Source organism: Carassius gibelio, chromosome A6 (genome assembly GCF_023724105.1).
Source record: "Carassius gibelio isolate Cgi1373 ecotype wild population from Czech Republic chromosome A6, carGib1.2-hapl.c, whole genome shotgun sequence".
Taxonomy (NCBI): domain Eukaryota; kingdom Metazoa; phylum Chordata; class Actinopteri; order Cypriniformes; family Cyprinidae; genus Carassius; species Carassius gibelio.
The window spans coordinates 5,657,093-5,672,035 of record NC_068376.1 but is presented as its reverse complement, the minus strand read 5'-3'; the positions used below and the strand labels follow the sequence as shown (position 1 = coordinate 5,672,035).

At 35.5% G+C, this 14,943-nt stretch overlaps 2 protein-coding genes across 2 annotated transcripts; one reads left to right on the top strand and one right to left on the bottom strand.

The window, feature by feature from the left end:
• Positions 1–1,298: 1,298 nt before the first annotated feature.
• On the bottom strand, positions 1,299–8,599 carry LOC128015359 (ADP-ribosylation factor 3). Its single transcript, XM_052599124.1, has 5 exons — positions 8,526–8,599; positions 5,297–5,573; positions 4,984–5,094; positions 4,091–4,215; positions 1,299–3,646 (listed from the first exon to the last, which is right to left on the bottom strand). Exons 2-5 carry the CDS (start codon positions 5,442–5,444, stop codon positions 3,485–3,487), a joined length of 546 nt encoding a protein of 181 aa, XP_052455084.1. The 5' UTR covers positions 5,445–5,573; positions 8,526–8,599; the 3' UTR covers positions 1,299–3,484.
• Positions 8,600–11,026: 2,427 nt separating this feature from the next.
• On the top strand, positions 11,027–14,943 carry LOC128015133 (peptidyl-prolyl cis-trans isomerase FKBP11-like). Its single transcript, XM_052598818.1, has 6 exons — positions 11,027–11,426; positions 11,636–11,698; positions 13,267–13,354; positions 13,568–13,601; positions 14,172–14,242; positions 14,694–14,943. Exons 1-6 carry the CDS (start codon positions 11,313–11,315, stop codon positions 14,900–14,902), a joined length of 579 nt encoding a protein of 192 aa, XP_052454778.1. The 5' UTR covers positions 11,027–11,312; the 3' UTR covers positions 14,903–14,943.

Sequence of the window (14,943 nt, the reverse complement as noted above, 5' to 3'; positions counted from 1 at the left end):
TTTGCTGTATTGATAATAATGTGATCTTGGATTGAGGGCTCTCATTGTGTGTAAGTCAAGGCTGACATTGTGTCCCAGTATCGTCCACCAGTTTATCAGTGTTTCTTTGATGGCTCTGGACTCACGGTCTCACAAAGAGCACTTTGTCCCTTGGTTCAGATGGCTTCAGACCTCTGAGACAAGAAAGTGTATAGAGCACACACCACTTTCAGACACAAGAAATAACTCTCAAAATAATACAAATTGATTTTGTATTTATGTATTTACGGTTTTTTCATTTTAACGTCGGTCTGGATTGTAGCCTATTCATTATAATGCCTCAACAGTAATCACTATAACTTTTCTTAATTAATTTTTAATTTCTGAATTCAAAGTGTTTGTGTTTTTTTTCTGTTCTCAGCAAACAGTGTTTTCATATTTGTACATTTTGAACAATTAACTTCCTCCTCGTTTTCCATTCAGACAGCCTGTGAGTGTTCAGTGTAATAGTCACAGTTGGAAAACAGGTTTTAAAGACCAGCTCTTCCTGCACTACCGGTCTGTATGAGGCACTGATTGAACAAACAAGTACACAGACAGACAGACATACTTACACAACCCTGAATATTTTACTGTGCTCTATATACACCATATGCTCTGATACATAATTTTCTTCGTGGAAATGCAGTGTATAAAAATATATTTTATGGTTTTGAGACACATTCCTTGTTTGTTAATATCTGACCAGCCAACAATTTAATGGGCCAGAACACACCCTGATTGAGCTCTCTCACACACTTTCTGCTTTGAACAGCTTGTTGTGTATTAATATAGATTTTCCACTGAATATATATATATATATTATACATTGGCAAAGACAATATTAGATATTTAAGTACATGTGCCATATTGAGAATATGCTTTTTATTCTTTACTTCCTTTCATAAACTGAAACGTGTTTGAAGCTGTGATGGTTTTCACAATAGTTCTGCCCTCTTCTGGTTGACATGAGGGACTGCAGTACAGAAAGAGATTAACTTTTTCATATGTGATAAATAATGCAATCAATTAAAACTTAATCTAGGATTAGACATGATTCATTTCTGGCGCCTACCAGAGATCAATATAAGACATTTAACATAATATACAATATGATGAAGTCATTGGTGGCTTTGCTAAAGCATATTCCAGACCAGGTGTGATAGGTTTATTCAACATTATCCACTATAATCATTCTCATTATTTAACATTTTTATTTCCACTTTTAAAAAAGTAAGTAGGAACAATGAACAAACACAAAAGAGAGAAGAAACAGCAAATCATTTTCACGTTTTTATTTGAATGTAGTGTTACAGTCAGGGATCAGAGGGAGAGAAAGATTTTGGTGTCTGCGTTATAATAATCAACAATAATCTTTCTTAATCTACTGTAACAGATACGTACACATTTCATCCATGATTTCTAAATTCTATTTATTAATTTATTAATTATCCAGTGAGAAATTGTTTTCCTCCTTCATTGATTATGTTCACTGACACTGTATAAGCCATCAAAATGATTTACCCAACACAGTAAAAAATCAACGAAGAAAATGCATAAGCACACAGAGGAAAAAAACACATTCACCAAAACACTCACCGAAATAAATACATAAATAAAAATATAATATTGAAGAAGACAAAATAAATCTTTAAACCATCCTAAAAAGTCAACTCTAGCTACTCAATAAGCACACACACAAAAAATGTTATGCAAAGAATAAATGTATTTGAGATTTTTTAACCCCTTTTTGTTCCCAGACCAACCAAAAACGAAACAAGCAACTCAGTGACCCAATAACTTAGTTAATAAATAACCTTGTGAAAACACACATTTGTAAGAAGATAAGGCCACAAAACTTAACAGACTGGACGATTCACATTGCAGACTTGTGTAGAAACGGCATTGTTGACGTATCGCTGTTTGCATTATATGTTGAAATACTACTGTATAGTGTGTTAAGATAACTAAGCTTATGTTCCCTAGCCAAAATAGCTAAAATAGGTTAGCATTTGATTTTGCATTTGTCCTTGTCGTCTGTAACACATAGATTATGTTAGTACTATGAATTATAAATCAGCGCTCCATCTGTGATATGCGCCTGAAGTGTTAAACGCAAAAGACAACCTACTATAAATGTATATATCTATATTTTTTTCTCCTTTCTCAACTATACAAATCAAAAACACCATGAATAAAGCCAAAATGTGTTCACTGATTCAACAAAAGTCACATTTGTTGGGGGTGATATGTTAGTCTGAACCCACAAAATGCATTGTGAGAATGAAACATGCGACAAACACAGAATTAGACGAGTTATTATGCAGTTTGCCAAGACCACTGACATAAAGAGGCTTTGTGTTCATGTGTGTGCTGTTCACTAATATGAGTGCAAAAGCAAAAATAGTTCAGTTTAGTGTCATAACAATCTACTAATCATGTCAGTGGTAAATTACTATAGCAACTAACTAACTAACTAACTAACTAACTAACAAAAGACTGTGTTAAACAGATGTGTTAAACTATCTATCTATCTATCTATCTATCTATCTATCTATCTATCTATCTATCTATCTATCTATCTATCTATCTATCTATCTATCTATCTATCTATCTATCTATCTATCTATCTATCTATCTATCATGCATGCCATGCAGACAATGCTAGTGATTCTTACATAACAATAGTTTTACCCATGCAACATTTAGCCAAGGGGCGTTTGATTGGAAGAAAGCTTTATTTACAGCTTCACTCGAATGCGAATTATGGAGGACAGCCCAACACCACCACGTTTGACTCACAATCTAGGTGAGGGATGTGTGACATTTGAGGGATGTGTGACAAGGGACATTTGTTGTACTGCGTCCAGTCACTGTGTCCATTCTAGTACAGCACGGCCACAAAGCAGCATGCAACACTAAGCACACACATGCAGATCTAACCTCTACTACACCACAACGCCTAACACGACACAGAGAGAAACAGCCATGCAAAATACAGCAGGGTATCTAACGCAATCTCAAACTGTCGGGATCACAGACTGTGGATATTGTGTTCGTGAGGAGGCAAACTGCATCATAATCACATCCACGGAGAAATACAGAAGCATATTAAATAATGCATGAGCATGCCCAAGACCCAACAATCTTCTTCATGGCAGTCAAGGACAACATTGATTGTAAACACGTTAGCGAGTGAGAGATGATGAAATCGTCCAAACGTCGATGCGATAAACCGACCCTGTTCGTAGAGTGAAATGGAGAAGTCAGCAGAGGAAATTAGATGCATGTTGATCTGCGTGTGAATGCGTGTGCGTGTGTGCAGAGCATAGAAGGCTCTTTAAACCACATACTGTACAACCAAATAAATATTCAAATTAAACAAAGAAAAAACAAACATAAAGGCCAAATTAGTCCCACCCCTTTCCCAAAGCGAGAGACGGCCACGTTATGAAAATCCCGCCCCTCACTTCTTATTCTTGAGCTGATTGGCGAGCCAGTCGAGCCCTTCGTACAGACCGTCGCCGCTGGTTGCACAGGTCGCTTGTATATACCAGTTGCGATGGCGGAGCGAATGGAGGCCCAGTTTGTCTGTGATCTCAGCTGCATTCATAGCGTTCGGCAGATCCTGGAGTCAAGGATGAAAAAAAGGACGATTGTGAAATTAAGTATTTGCTATGGGACCAGATATTTTTATTCTGAAACAAAAACACAATCTAGCAGCCGCATTACATTCAATAGATTATGTAGTGTCCATTGATAAACATTCAAAAGCAGCCGTGTTTTCTGAGTAAATACAATTTTCTGCAAGGAATGAATACACTAATATTAAAAAGTCATTTTAAAATGTTTTTGAAAGAAGTCTATTATGATCACTTAGGCTGCATTTATTCGATCAAAAATGCAGTTAAACAGAGCAATATTGTGAAATTTTATTACAATAACTGTTTTCTGTTTTAATATACTTAAAATGTAATGTATTCCTGAGATGAAAATTTGATCCTTTATTGGTTATTTCCACAATTTAAGAAAATACATCAAGAATATGTCATATGAAGGAGAGATGCAGTACCTGTTTGTTTGCAAAGACAAGAAGGACAGCATCACGTAGTTCGTCTTCTGCAAGCATCCTCATTAACTCCTCCCGCGCCTCGTTAACTCTCTCCCGATCGTTGCTGTCAACCACGAAGATAAGACCTAAGGTCAGAAAAATTAGCAAAGATAAAAAACAGAAACTAAATATTATTCAACAAACATTAACACACATCTATGCAATGTGTTGTTTGAAAAGAACATTTTTTATTTATGAATACTAATGTGTTTGATCCTAACCTGTGTTTAGTATCACTGAGTAATTATTATAGTTTTGTATATATATATTATATATATATATATATATATATATATATATATATATATATATATATATATATATATATATATATATATATATATATATATATATATATATATATATATATATTTATTTATTTTTATTTTTATTATTTTTTTTTGCTTAAATTTTAGTTGGTTTAGGAATGTGTTTTTGTCATCTTAATTAGTTTTTATAAAGTATGACTGTAAAGTTTTTATGATTTTTTTTTAATTTTATTTAAGTTTTAGTTATATATTTACACCAAGTTAAACTAAATGAAAATGACAAATGTTGCCTTGGCAAAAAGTGTAATAAATGTTTTTAATAAAATTATAAAATATATATATATATACTTTATTTCAGTTAATGTTTATAGTAATTCAAGTAACAGAAACATTTTATTTGTTTTAATTTCAGTTAACTATAATAACCCTGCTTGACTGATGTTTATGGCTCTGTGGGCACAGAAGTGTAAATGGAGTTTGTGTTCATTGAACACAACAGAAACTACACAGACATGCCAAAGTACAATCATTTACTCAATACAGCTTGTGTTTAAGTGGGAGAAGTTTTGTGTATGTGTAACTCACCCTGTGTATTTTGGAAGTAGTGTCTCCAGAGTGGTCTGATTTTATCCTGACCACCCACATCCCACACAGTGAAGCTGATGTTCTTGTACTCCACTGTCTCCACGTTAAAGCCTGAAAGCACAAACACAAACAACACAAACTTACACTGTGTGGCCCAGAATCACAGTACAATTCAGTTACTGTATACACATCTCACAGCACAGCATGTAAAATATAACCTTTCTAGATATCTGGGTATTGAGACAGATACCTGAATAACAGTATTGTAAAAAAGTCAACATATCAAAAGCATTAAATAAGAGAAGGATTTTACCGATGGTTGGGATGGTGGTCACGATCTCTCCCAGCTTCAGTTTGTAAAGAATGGTGGTTTTACCAGCAGCATCTAATCCAACCATCAGAATTCTCATCTCTTTCTTCCCTATCAGACTCTTCAGCAGATTGCCAAAAATATTCCCCATGATTCAATGTTTTGCTTTGTCTAGCCAATCACAATCCCGAGAGCTGTGAGTCCTTGGTGTGGAACAATCCACTGAGATAAAACACTGAAAGCCTTGAGAAACAAGGATATATAGCTGAGAAAAAGAGTCCTGGAAAGGGAAAAGAAGATGAAATGTTATTCTCCGCTTCACGTTGTGCGTAACAACACCCCTTAGCTGTTATAAATTCACTGTAAACCACGGCGTCTTGGGGCTTATTGCTTTATTATACATTCTCAGAAAAAAGGTACAATAGCTGTCACTAGGACAGTACCTTTTCAAAAGGTACTTTTTTATTCCTTTTAGATCCTCATATGTACATTTTTAGGTACTGATATGTAGAAATATGCTCCCTTTAGATTCAAAAATGCACCCTCATATTACTGCAAATGATCTACATAAGGTGTGAATCAACTTGACTGATAATGATCTGTGCAATCTGAATGTTTCAGTCAAACATTCTTTCACCCACTGTAACCGCGCAACTAATTATCAAAGACTCATTTGGAAGTTGCAAGTCTCAAAATTCTGAGGGGGCGGATTGAATGAGCATGACGCTTCTGGGTGTGTGTACATTTCTGATCTTCACTAGTATGCTTTATGTGTACAAGCTACAAGAATGTTAACAACTACACACAATGAACTGAAAAACTATGATCCTGCCATATCTTCAGGCCATACTGCAATCTGTTCATCCCTCTCGTATACCGCCTTCACATGAACCCCCACCAGTCACTCCTGAACATTCACAGATGGAGTCATGTTAGATGTAGAACACATAAGCTGCGTTGTCCTAATTCATGAATGTCAAAGTATAAGGCTTAAAGTTTAAATTAAGCTTGTATAAGTGAGGCTGGGGCTAGTAACACAGTGCCTATCTCTAAGGAACTATAAAGTTTGAATATACAAATCAATTTCTCAACCAGTGCGTTATGTCTCCAATACCTAGTTTTAAACCCTTTTAAGCGGATAGTTTATCAAAAAATTTAATTTGCTGAGTATTTACTCACCCTCAGGCCAAGATGTAGAGGAGTTTGTTTCTTCATCACAACAGATTTGGAGAAATTTAGCATTACATCACTTGCTCACCAGTGGATCCTCTGCAGTGAATGGGTGCCGTCAGATTGAGAGTCCAAACAGCTGATAAAAACATCACAGTAATCCACAAATAATCCACATGACACCAGACCAATTACAATTAAAAATCTTGTGATGTGAAAAGGCTGCATGTTTGCAACCAACAAATCCATCATTATGATGTTCAATAATTCAAACTGTTGCTTCCAGCTAAATACTTCTTCTATCCATAATATTGCTCTCTCCAGTGAAAAAGTAATCTTGTCTGAATCAGAAGAGAATTATGCACAGCAAAAATAGTTCTAAACATATGTCAGTGGATTTTGTGAGAGGATTTTGTTGTGTTTTGATGTGAGAGGAAAATAGGGAATGGACTTTTTCACTGGAGGAACATCTTTAAGTAACAAAAAATTTCTTAATGATGGATTTTTTTTTTTTACTAATATAAAAAATGTTAATTGATGGACTGGAGTGGTGTGGATTACTTGTGGATTATTGTGATGTTTTTATCAGCTGTTTGGACTCGCATTCTGACGGCACCCATTCACTGCAGAGGATCCACTGGGGAGCAACTGATAATGTAAATTTTTTTTTTGTAAATTCTTAAACTAAAATACCAATCATCATAGTCTTGCTATAACTGCTGGTTAAACAAATCCAGGCTAATACAAAACATATTTTTATTAAAAACACTGACACGTTCAGATTTCAACTGAAAACATTAAACTGTATGCTCAGGACTTTCATAAATGTTTATGTCAGCATTCTCAAATGTTTTAAATATTGTAATAAAAAAAGTTTAACATTTTACATGTTTGCTGTTACATAACTTGTTTTGCGTTTCAAAAATTACTTTTTGCTGAAAAAGTTAAAAATAAATAAATAAATGGGATGTCCACATTTTGATAACTTACAATGTCACAATGCCCTGTTATTGGTTCATGCTGTCATAAAATGACAAAGTGTGTCAAACTGTATCTTTTTTTCCTAGCCAAAAAGGAAATGTTCAATAGATTTTCAGTAGCATGACTAGAAAGAAACTGGCTTTTAAAATTAAACCTATTCTGAGTAAAATTGACAGAGGTAAAGGTGTGACAACTAGCTATAGCCTCCCCTACATAAAATCAAGACAAAGTCTAACAATATTAAAGTTGCACAACCAGCAATAAACAACACTTAATGCATGTGTAAATGTGTCGACTAAGTAATGCGAGAAGGTGGTTGTGATAACAGTAATCTGATAATGCTCGGAAGCTGCGGGGGTCTGACTCCGGCTGAGCTGTCCATGGTGCTGACGCCCCGACCCACATCCAGCAAACCCCTTCCACACAAAACACATCACGAGTATCATTTACACACATTTTTGTAACATACTTAATCGTTTTTTAAAGGCTTCCTTGTTTCTGACAGATTCGACAAACCCAGGTTTCCTCAAACCCGTGCAAGAGACCCCAACGATGTATTTAAGTCACGAGACAACGAAACCCGGGTGCGCTACATATATATTCACGTTATATCTAATACAATGCTCCTTAAAAACATTAATATTACTCTAAATGAAGTATTTAGTTTACTGCCGGTGTGTTGGAGCTCATAAAGGCCTACGACCCTTTGACAATGTCGGCGTAGGATACAAAGATCGGAGCTTTCCGTGAAGAGAGGCGTCTGGCACGAAGCAGATGGATGAAATTACTCTTATGCAAGATCACTACAATTCATGCAAACGCTAAGCAAATCAATCAAAACCCGAGCGCAATACGAACCATCATAATGTCTGAAGAGGCGTAAGGCAGCACATGATCTGTGAAACACATCTTCATTCATTTGGAGAGATAGGGACGGTACGTGCCTCGCTGAAGGCCTTTCGCCTTTTTATTTCCACCAGCAATATAAGACGCGCTTTCATATTTTACCAAAACAAAATTTCAACCAGCCAGAACCAATTCATTTGAAATCAGTCATTACAATTGAACGTATCTGGATTACCTTGCGAGTTGACACCAGCCGATTTTGAACACGGAGAGACAGAGAAAAGATCTCACGAGAGTTTAAGCCACAGCACAGGCTGCGATGGGGATTTCTCGCGATGTTTGGTTTTCGCATCTTGAGACTGCCTCCAGTCAGGTCAGGTAGCATAGTCAAATAAATGACATGTCAAGGAAATGCCTGAGGTGTTACAACACTCCTTCAAACTACAACTTTACAGGAAATTCTTAGCAAATATTTAGCATTGTTGTTGTTTTAATGAAGCATAAACAATGTAGGCCTGCATTTATTTTTGACCTGTTTGAGGTCTTTGTAAAGTGCTAAAAACAAAAGGTAAAAGTACATTGGAAGTCTTGAAATGAAACTGATAAATAGGCTCATCATGACAGTCTACTCCAGCAGGGTTATCTTTAAACTAAACTAAAATCATTACAAAATGACATTACTTAAAATTAAATAAATGCTACTGACTGAAATATATATTTTAATATTTTATTTCAGCTTCTTGCCAAGGCAGCATTTCTCGTTTTCATTCAACTAAATTAACTAACTAAAAACTAAAACTTAATATGAACTATATAGATATATTTTAATAAAAACTTAAAACTAATAAAACCTAAAATTACAATGAAAAATAGAAAAATAAAGATAAAATCTACAAACCCCAAAAAAGTTGGGACAATCTCATAAACTTATATTTTATTCAAAATAGAATAACATAACATATCAAATGTCGAAAGTGAGACATTTTGAAATGTCGTGCCAAATATTGGCTCATTTTGGATTTCATGAGAGCTACACATTCCAAAAAAAGTTTGGACAGGTAGCAATAAGAGGCCGGAAAAGTTAAATGTACATATAAGGAACAGCTGGAGGACCAGTTTGCAACTTATTAGGTCAGTTGGCAACATTATTGGGTATAAAAAGAGCCTCTCAGAGTGGCAGTGTCTCTCAGAAGTCAAGATGGGCAGAGGATCACCAATTCCACCAATGCTGCGGTTAAAAATAGTGGAGCAATATCAGAAAGGAGTTTCTCAGAGATAGTTATAATCATCTACAGTGCATAATATCATCCAAAGATTCAGAGAATCTGGAACAATCTCTGTGTGTAAGGGTCAGGGCCGGAAAACCATACTGAATGCCCGTGATCTTCGGGCCCTTAGACGACACTGCATCACATACAGGAATGATACTGTAATGGAAATCACAACATGGGCTCAGGAATGCTTCCAGAGAACATTGTCGGTGAACACAAAACGCAATTCGCCATTGCTGGCTAAAACTCTATAGGTCAAAAAAGAATCCATATCTAAACATGATCCAAAAGCGCAGTGTTTTCTCTGGGCCAAGGCTCATTTAAAATGGACTGTGGCAAAAGTGAAAAAACTGTTCTGTGGTCAGACGAATCCAAATCCGGACTAAAGAGGACAAGGACAACCCAAGATGTTATCAGCGCTCAGTTCAGAAGCCTGCATCTCTGATGGTATGGGGTTGCATGAGTGCGTGTGGCATGTGCAGCTTACACATCTGGAAAGGCACCATCAATGCTGAAAGGTATATTCAAGTTCTAGAACAACATTTACTCCCATCCAGACATTGTCTCTTTCAGGGAAGACCTTGCTTTTTCCGACATGACAATGCCAGACCACATACTGCAGTAATTACAACATCATGCTGTGTAGAAGAAGGATCCGGGTACTGAAATGGCCAGCCTGCAGTCCAGATCTTTCACCCATAGAAAACATTTGGCGCATCATAAAGAGGAAGATGCGACAAAGAAGACCTAAGAAAGTTGAGCAACTAGAAGCCTGTATTAAATAAGAATGGGACAACATTCTTATTCCTAAACTCGAGCAACTTGTCTCCTTAGTCCCCAGACATCTGCAGACTGTTATAAAAAGAAGAGAGGATGCCACACAGTGGTACAGCCCTGTCACAACTTTTTTGAGATGTGTTTATGCCATGAAATTGAAAATCAACTTATTTTCCCCCTTAAAATTATACATTTTCTCAGTTTACACATTTGATATGTCATCTATGTTGTATTCTGAATAAAATGTTGAAATTTGAAACTGCCACATCATTGCATTCTGTTTTTATTCACATTTTGTACAGTGTGCCAAATTTTTTGGAATTGGGTTTGTAATTAAAAATATTCACAAAAACTATAATTGTAGTGATACTAAAATGAAACTGGTCTTGTCCAAGCAAAGATAACTTGATAACTAATAGATAACTTAAATATCTAAAAATAAGATTTGTCAACTTAATGTGAATTAAAAGAAGCAAATAATTAGGTTATATTTACAGCAGATGCTATGGCTTACTTTACATCTTATGGTAATAAGCATTATAGCCTATAGATTCAAATGTATACCTTCTGCATTTGTTTATTTTTTCATTTAAATTTATCGCAGGTGTACTTGGTTCCGTTTGCATTGCAGTGATTTTCTCAACCTCAGCATATCGTGCGCCCTCTAGTGGGGGAACCCTCCAACAGCAGCAGCCTTGTGGAGAGACTGCTGGGAAGCTGGCGGATTATGAGGCGGGAATTCCAGTGTCCCATGTTTTAGTCCAGTGTCCAAGGGTCGTCTAACCCCTCCGTTATCACTTCACTATAACAACACATCAGCTTTAACTGGCATCTCCCCTCAGTGACTGCTTGGCTCTCTCAGCGCCGCAGTCTGCAGTGGGCCGACTCTCGTGACGGAAGTGAGCCTCTCAGACTCGCTTTGATACTTTCTGTGGTTATTGTTGGTGCTGATTTGTCTCATAACGTGAGATACGATGCGAATTCGGACCGGGATCGCCTTGGTTTTTCTCGCAGCTTTAACATTTGTTGCGGCTGAGGATGGAAATAGCAAAGAAAGCGTGATCGAACAATTAGTTGTGGAGACATTGGTTAGTTGGGTCAAGTTTTTTGTAATGAATGATTAGAGTGACTACAAGAGTCCACGTAGCGACTCGCTTCATGCGTGCTTTTAAGACAAATTAGAGAATGCATATTCAATCGTGCATTTTTTAGGACAGTCGATGTTCTGCGCGTTAGTTAGTTTCATTTGCAATACGACGTCCACTCTTTAATATTTCTCTGTTTTTGACCATTTTAGGTGAAGCCGGAGACATGCAAGATAACATCCGAGACGGGAGACACGCTTCAGATCCATTACACGGTAATAAGCACGACTAGCTGCGCCTTTACGTGAGAAAAATGAACACGATGAACACATTCCTCTTAAGTTCTTAGAGAATAGAAGTTCATCATGGAGTCACCATGTTCCACAATTAAATGCAGTTATTTGTAATAGTTTCAAGCGAAACCGAATGTTGTGGAGGAGGCGGAGTAACACGTCATCATCTGAGTCAAGGACTCGAGGAATTAAAATAAATAAAATGTTGTACACTCCAGTGAATAGTTCTTAGGTCAATACCTCAAAAGTCTTCGCTGCCAAAAATAGAAAGAAGAACATAGAATTTTAATTGAGTTAAAATTACTTATCAATTAATTTAACACATAAATAAATTTTTTGACAATTAGCTTTTCTTGTTGTCACAGTATATGGGGAACTATATTAAATCTACATATCTATCTATCTATCTATCTATCTATCTATCTATCTATCTGTCTATCTATCTATCTGTCTATCTATCTGTCTTTCGATCGATCGAGTTCAGATGCAAAAGCCTCTAAGTGTCATCTGAAATTTTCATCTAAAATTAGGATTTTTATCAAGCTCCTAAGCTTTCATTTTAGAGTCATTTTAGTTTAATGGCAATGTGCCGGTCCTTTTCCAGGCTATTAAAATTTATATATATATATATATATATATATATATATATATACATACATAGGCGTATTGTCATTACTATCATAGTTTAAAACACTGTTATTTGAAACAAATAAACATTAACTGGAATATAATAAAATATAAAAAATCTTAAACTTTTTCAGCTAGCTGCCAAGTAGTAACTTGAAGTACTAAATTAACTAAAACTAAATAAATTAAAATGAATAAATAATGAATAAAACTATGTAGACATAAAATAAATAAATAAAATAAAATGACAAAATTACTAAAACTTTAAAATTACAACATTACAGAACAGCTCACTTTAAAACAGAAACTATAAAAAAAACATTTAATCAAAAATATCAATACATCTATAATAGTATATTAATGATATTATAATAACATTATACACACACACAACACACACACACTCCTACACACACAATCACACACACACACGCACACACACACACACACACACACACACACACACACACATATATATATATATATATATATATATATATATATATATAATTTCCTCAGACAATGTTTAGCTTAAACTGTAGACATACTGTCTCGAATATTGTTTCACTTAAATATATGCTACTATTCAAAGGTAAAAGTCATACCTTTATACACAAATATTCACACACAAAATATATCAAACTATTGTTTTGGTCACCAGAAATTGTAATTCATGTTTTAAAATTTCAGCATGTATAACACATGGTGACAACATGCCCCAAGCCGATTATTAAAACAAACCTTCTTTATATATTTTGCCTTTGTAATACACCAGGGTTTCCAAACCTTTTACAAGTAAATCCACATTTCCAGCAGCCTGGCAGTTACTTGGTGGCTGTCAGCTTTTATTACATTGTATTACTTTTTTATTAAATGGTTATGGATGCAACTAACCTGCAACACAATTTTCCTGTCCTGAGCAGGGTCGATTAATGGACGGGAAGGTGATTGACAGCTCTCTGTCTCGTGAGCCTCTGGTCGTAGAGTTGGGCAAGAGGTCTGTCATCACAGGTGTGAGGCTCAGCAACTGCAATTTTAAACATTAAACAACTTTAGGCTGAATATAGTTTTGTATAGTTTAGGGTGACTGTAATGTCATTTAGAATTTGAGAAAAATGGTAATAATAACTAAGGTTTTTTTATAAAACCATGAAAAATACACAAAAAAGATGTGCTTTTTCCACAATTGTATATCTCTTTAAAACATGTTATTTTGCTCGGCAGGTCTAGAGCAAGCCCTGGTCGGATTGTGTGAAGGGTTAGTATGTTACTTGAGAATAAATCACCCACTTTAACCTGTTAAATGTCACCCCGTCTCGTATACGGGACGCCTACGTTGACTATACTATATTACAATCAAATTTAATCTAATCTTGACAAACTATATATCGTTGGAAAGGTCTAAGACTCCCAAATATATATTATACCAATATTTTTTGTTAAAAATTATGAAGGAAAAGTAATAGATCAATTTATGACAAGAGTGCACCCTCAGAAATCTACATTACAAAAGGAGCTTTGACCTTTGTTTAAAAAAAAAAGACTTCCTCGTTGCCTTTTTCTCTATCACATTTTAGAAATCATCAGAAGTTATATATCACTTGAAAACATAAAATCTCAAAATTCATCCTTCAAAACCCATTTTAAAATCAGACATTGCATTACCATGTAAATGGCACATCAAAATCATGTAACAAAATGTTTTCAGTCATGAAATATAAAAATTTAGGTTTGTATCATGCACATTCAAGTCTATCTTCAAAAACGTGAGTGACAGTTAACAGGTTAAAGTCCTTTTTCAGTATTTTCTGTCTATGTTTTTGCACAGACAAAAAATCAAGGCCACGATTCCAGCTCATCTCGCGTATGGAAAGAGAGGATTCCCTCCAACCATTCCAGGTACCATGATCACACATTTCAAGTGGATTTAAAGCTAGTAAAGCTGGTAATAATGATCATTATTTTAGATGATTAGAGGGATAGTTCACCCAAAACTCACACTTCTGTCATCTTTTACTCATCCTCATATCGTTCAGAACCTGTATGGCTCTCTATCTTCTGTAGAACACAAAATATTATATTTTAAAGAATATTTAGTTCAGTTTAACTTCCCATTCACTTCCATTGTTAGGACACAAAACAAAACAGAAGTCAATGGGAGCCAAAACTGTTTGGTTTGCAATATTCCTTTAAATATCGTCCTTCATGTTCCACAGAAGATAGAAAATCATACAGGTTCTGGGCGAGTAAACAATGACAGAATTTTCATTTTTGGGTGGACTGTCCCTTTAAATCACGTTCCATGTGATGATTAATCTGTTCTTATTTCTCCATCTCCCTTTCCTCTCAGGGGACAGCACACTTGAGTTTGAGGTGGAGGTGATCTCTCTGTACCAGAAAACGCTGTGGCAGAAGCTAGTTAACGACATCTTGCCTCTGTTGTGCTTGGCACTGGTTCCCACGCTACTGGGTTTAGTGGGTCTCTACCTCTACAACAAAGCACAGGCCCAACCTCACGGCAAAAAGAAGAGCAAAGACAAGAAAAGCAAGAAGAAATAAGAGCAATGTAAAAAAAAAATAAACTATTTAAATAAAAAATG

Excerpts from the sequence above, each read along its gene's own strand:
- LOC128015359 (XM_052599124.1), bottom strand. The coding sequence starts at position 5,444 with ATGGGGAATATTTTTGGCAATCTGCTGAAGAGTCTGATAGGGAAGAAA. Across the intron at positions 4,216-4,983 it reads CTACTTCCAAAATACACAGG|GTCTTATCTTCGTGGTTGAC; the intron begins GTGAGTTACACA and ends TTCTGACCTTAG. Across the intron at positions 3,647-4,090 it reads TTGTCTTTGCAAACAAACAG|GATCTGCCGAACGCTATGAA; the intron begins GTACTGCATCTC and ends CCTTGACTCCAG.
- LOC128015133 (XM_052598818.1), top strand. The coding sequence starts at position 11,313 with ATGCGAATTCGGACCGGGATCGCCTTGGTTTTTCTCGCAGCTTTAACA. Across the intron at positions 11,699-13,266 it reads CGCTTCAGATCCATTACACG|GGTCGATTAATGGACGGGAA; the intron begins GTAATAAGCACG and ends TGTCCTGAGCAG. Across the intron at positions 13,355-13,567 it reads CAAGAGGTCTGTCATCACAG|GTCTAGAGCAAGCCCTGGTC; the intron begins GTGTGAGGCTCA and ends TTTGCTCGGCAG.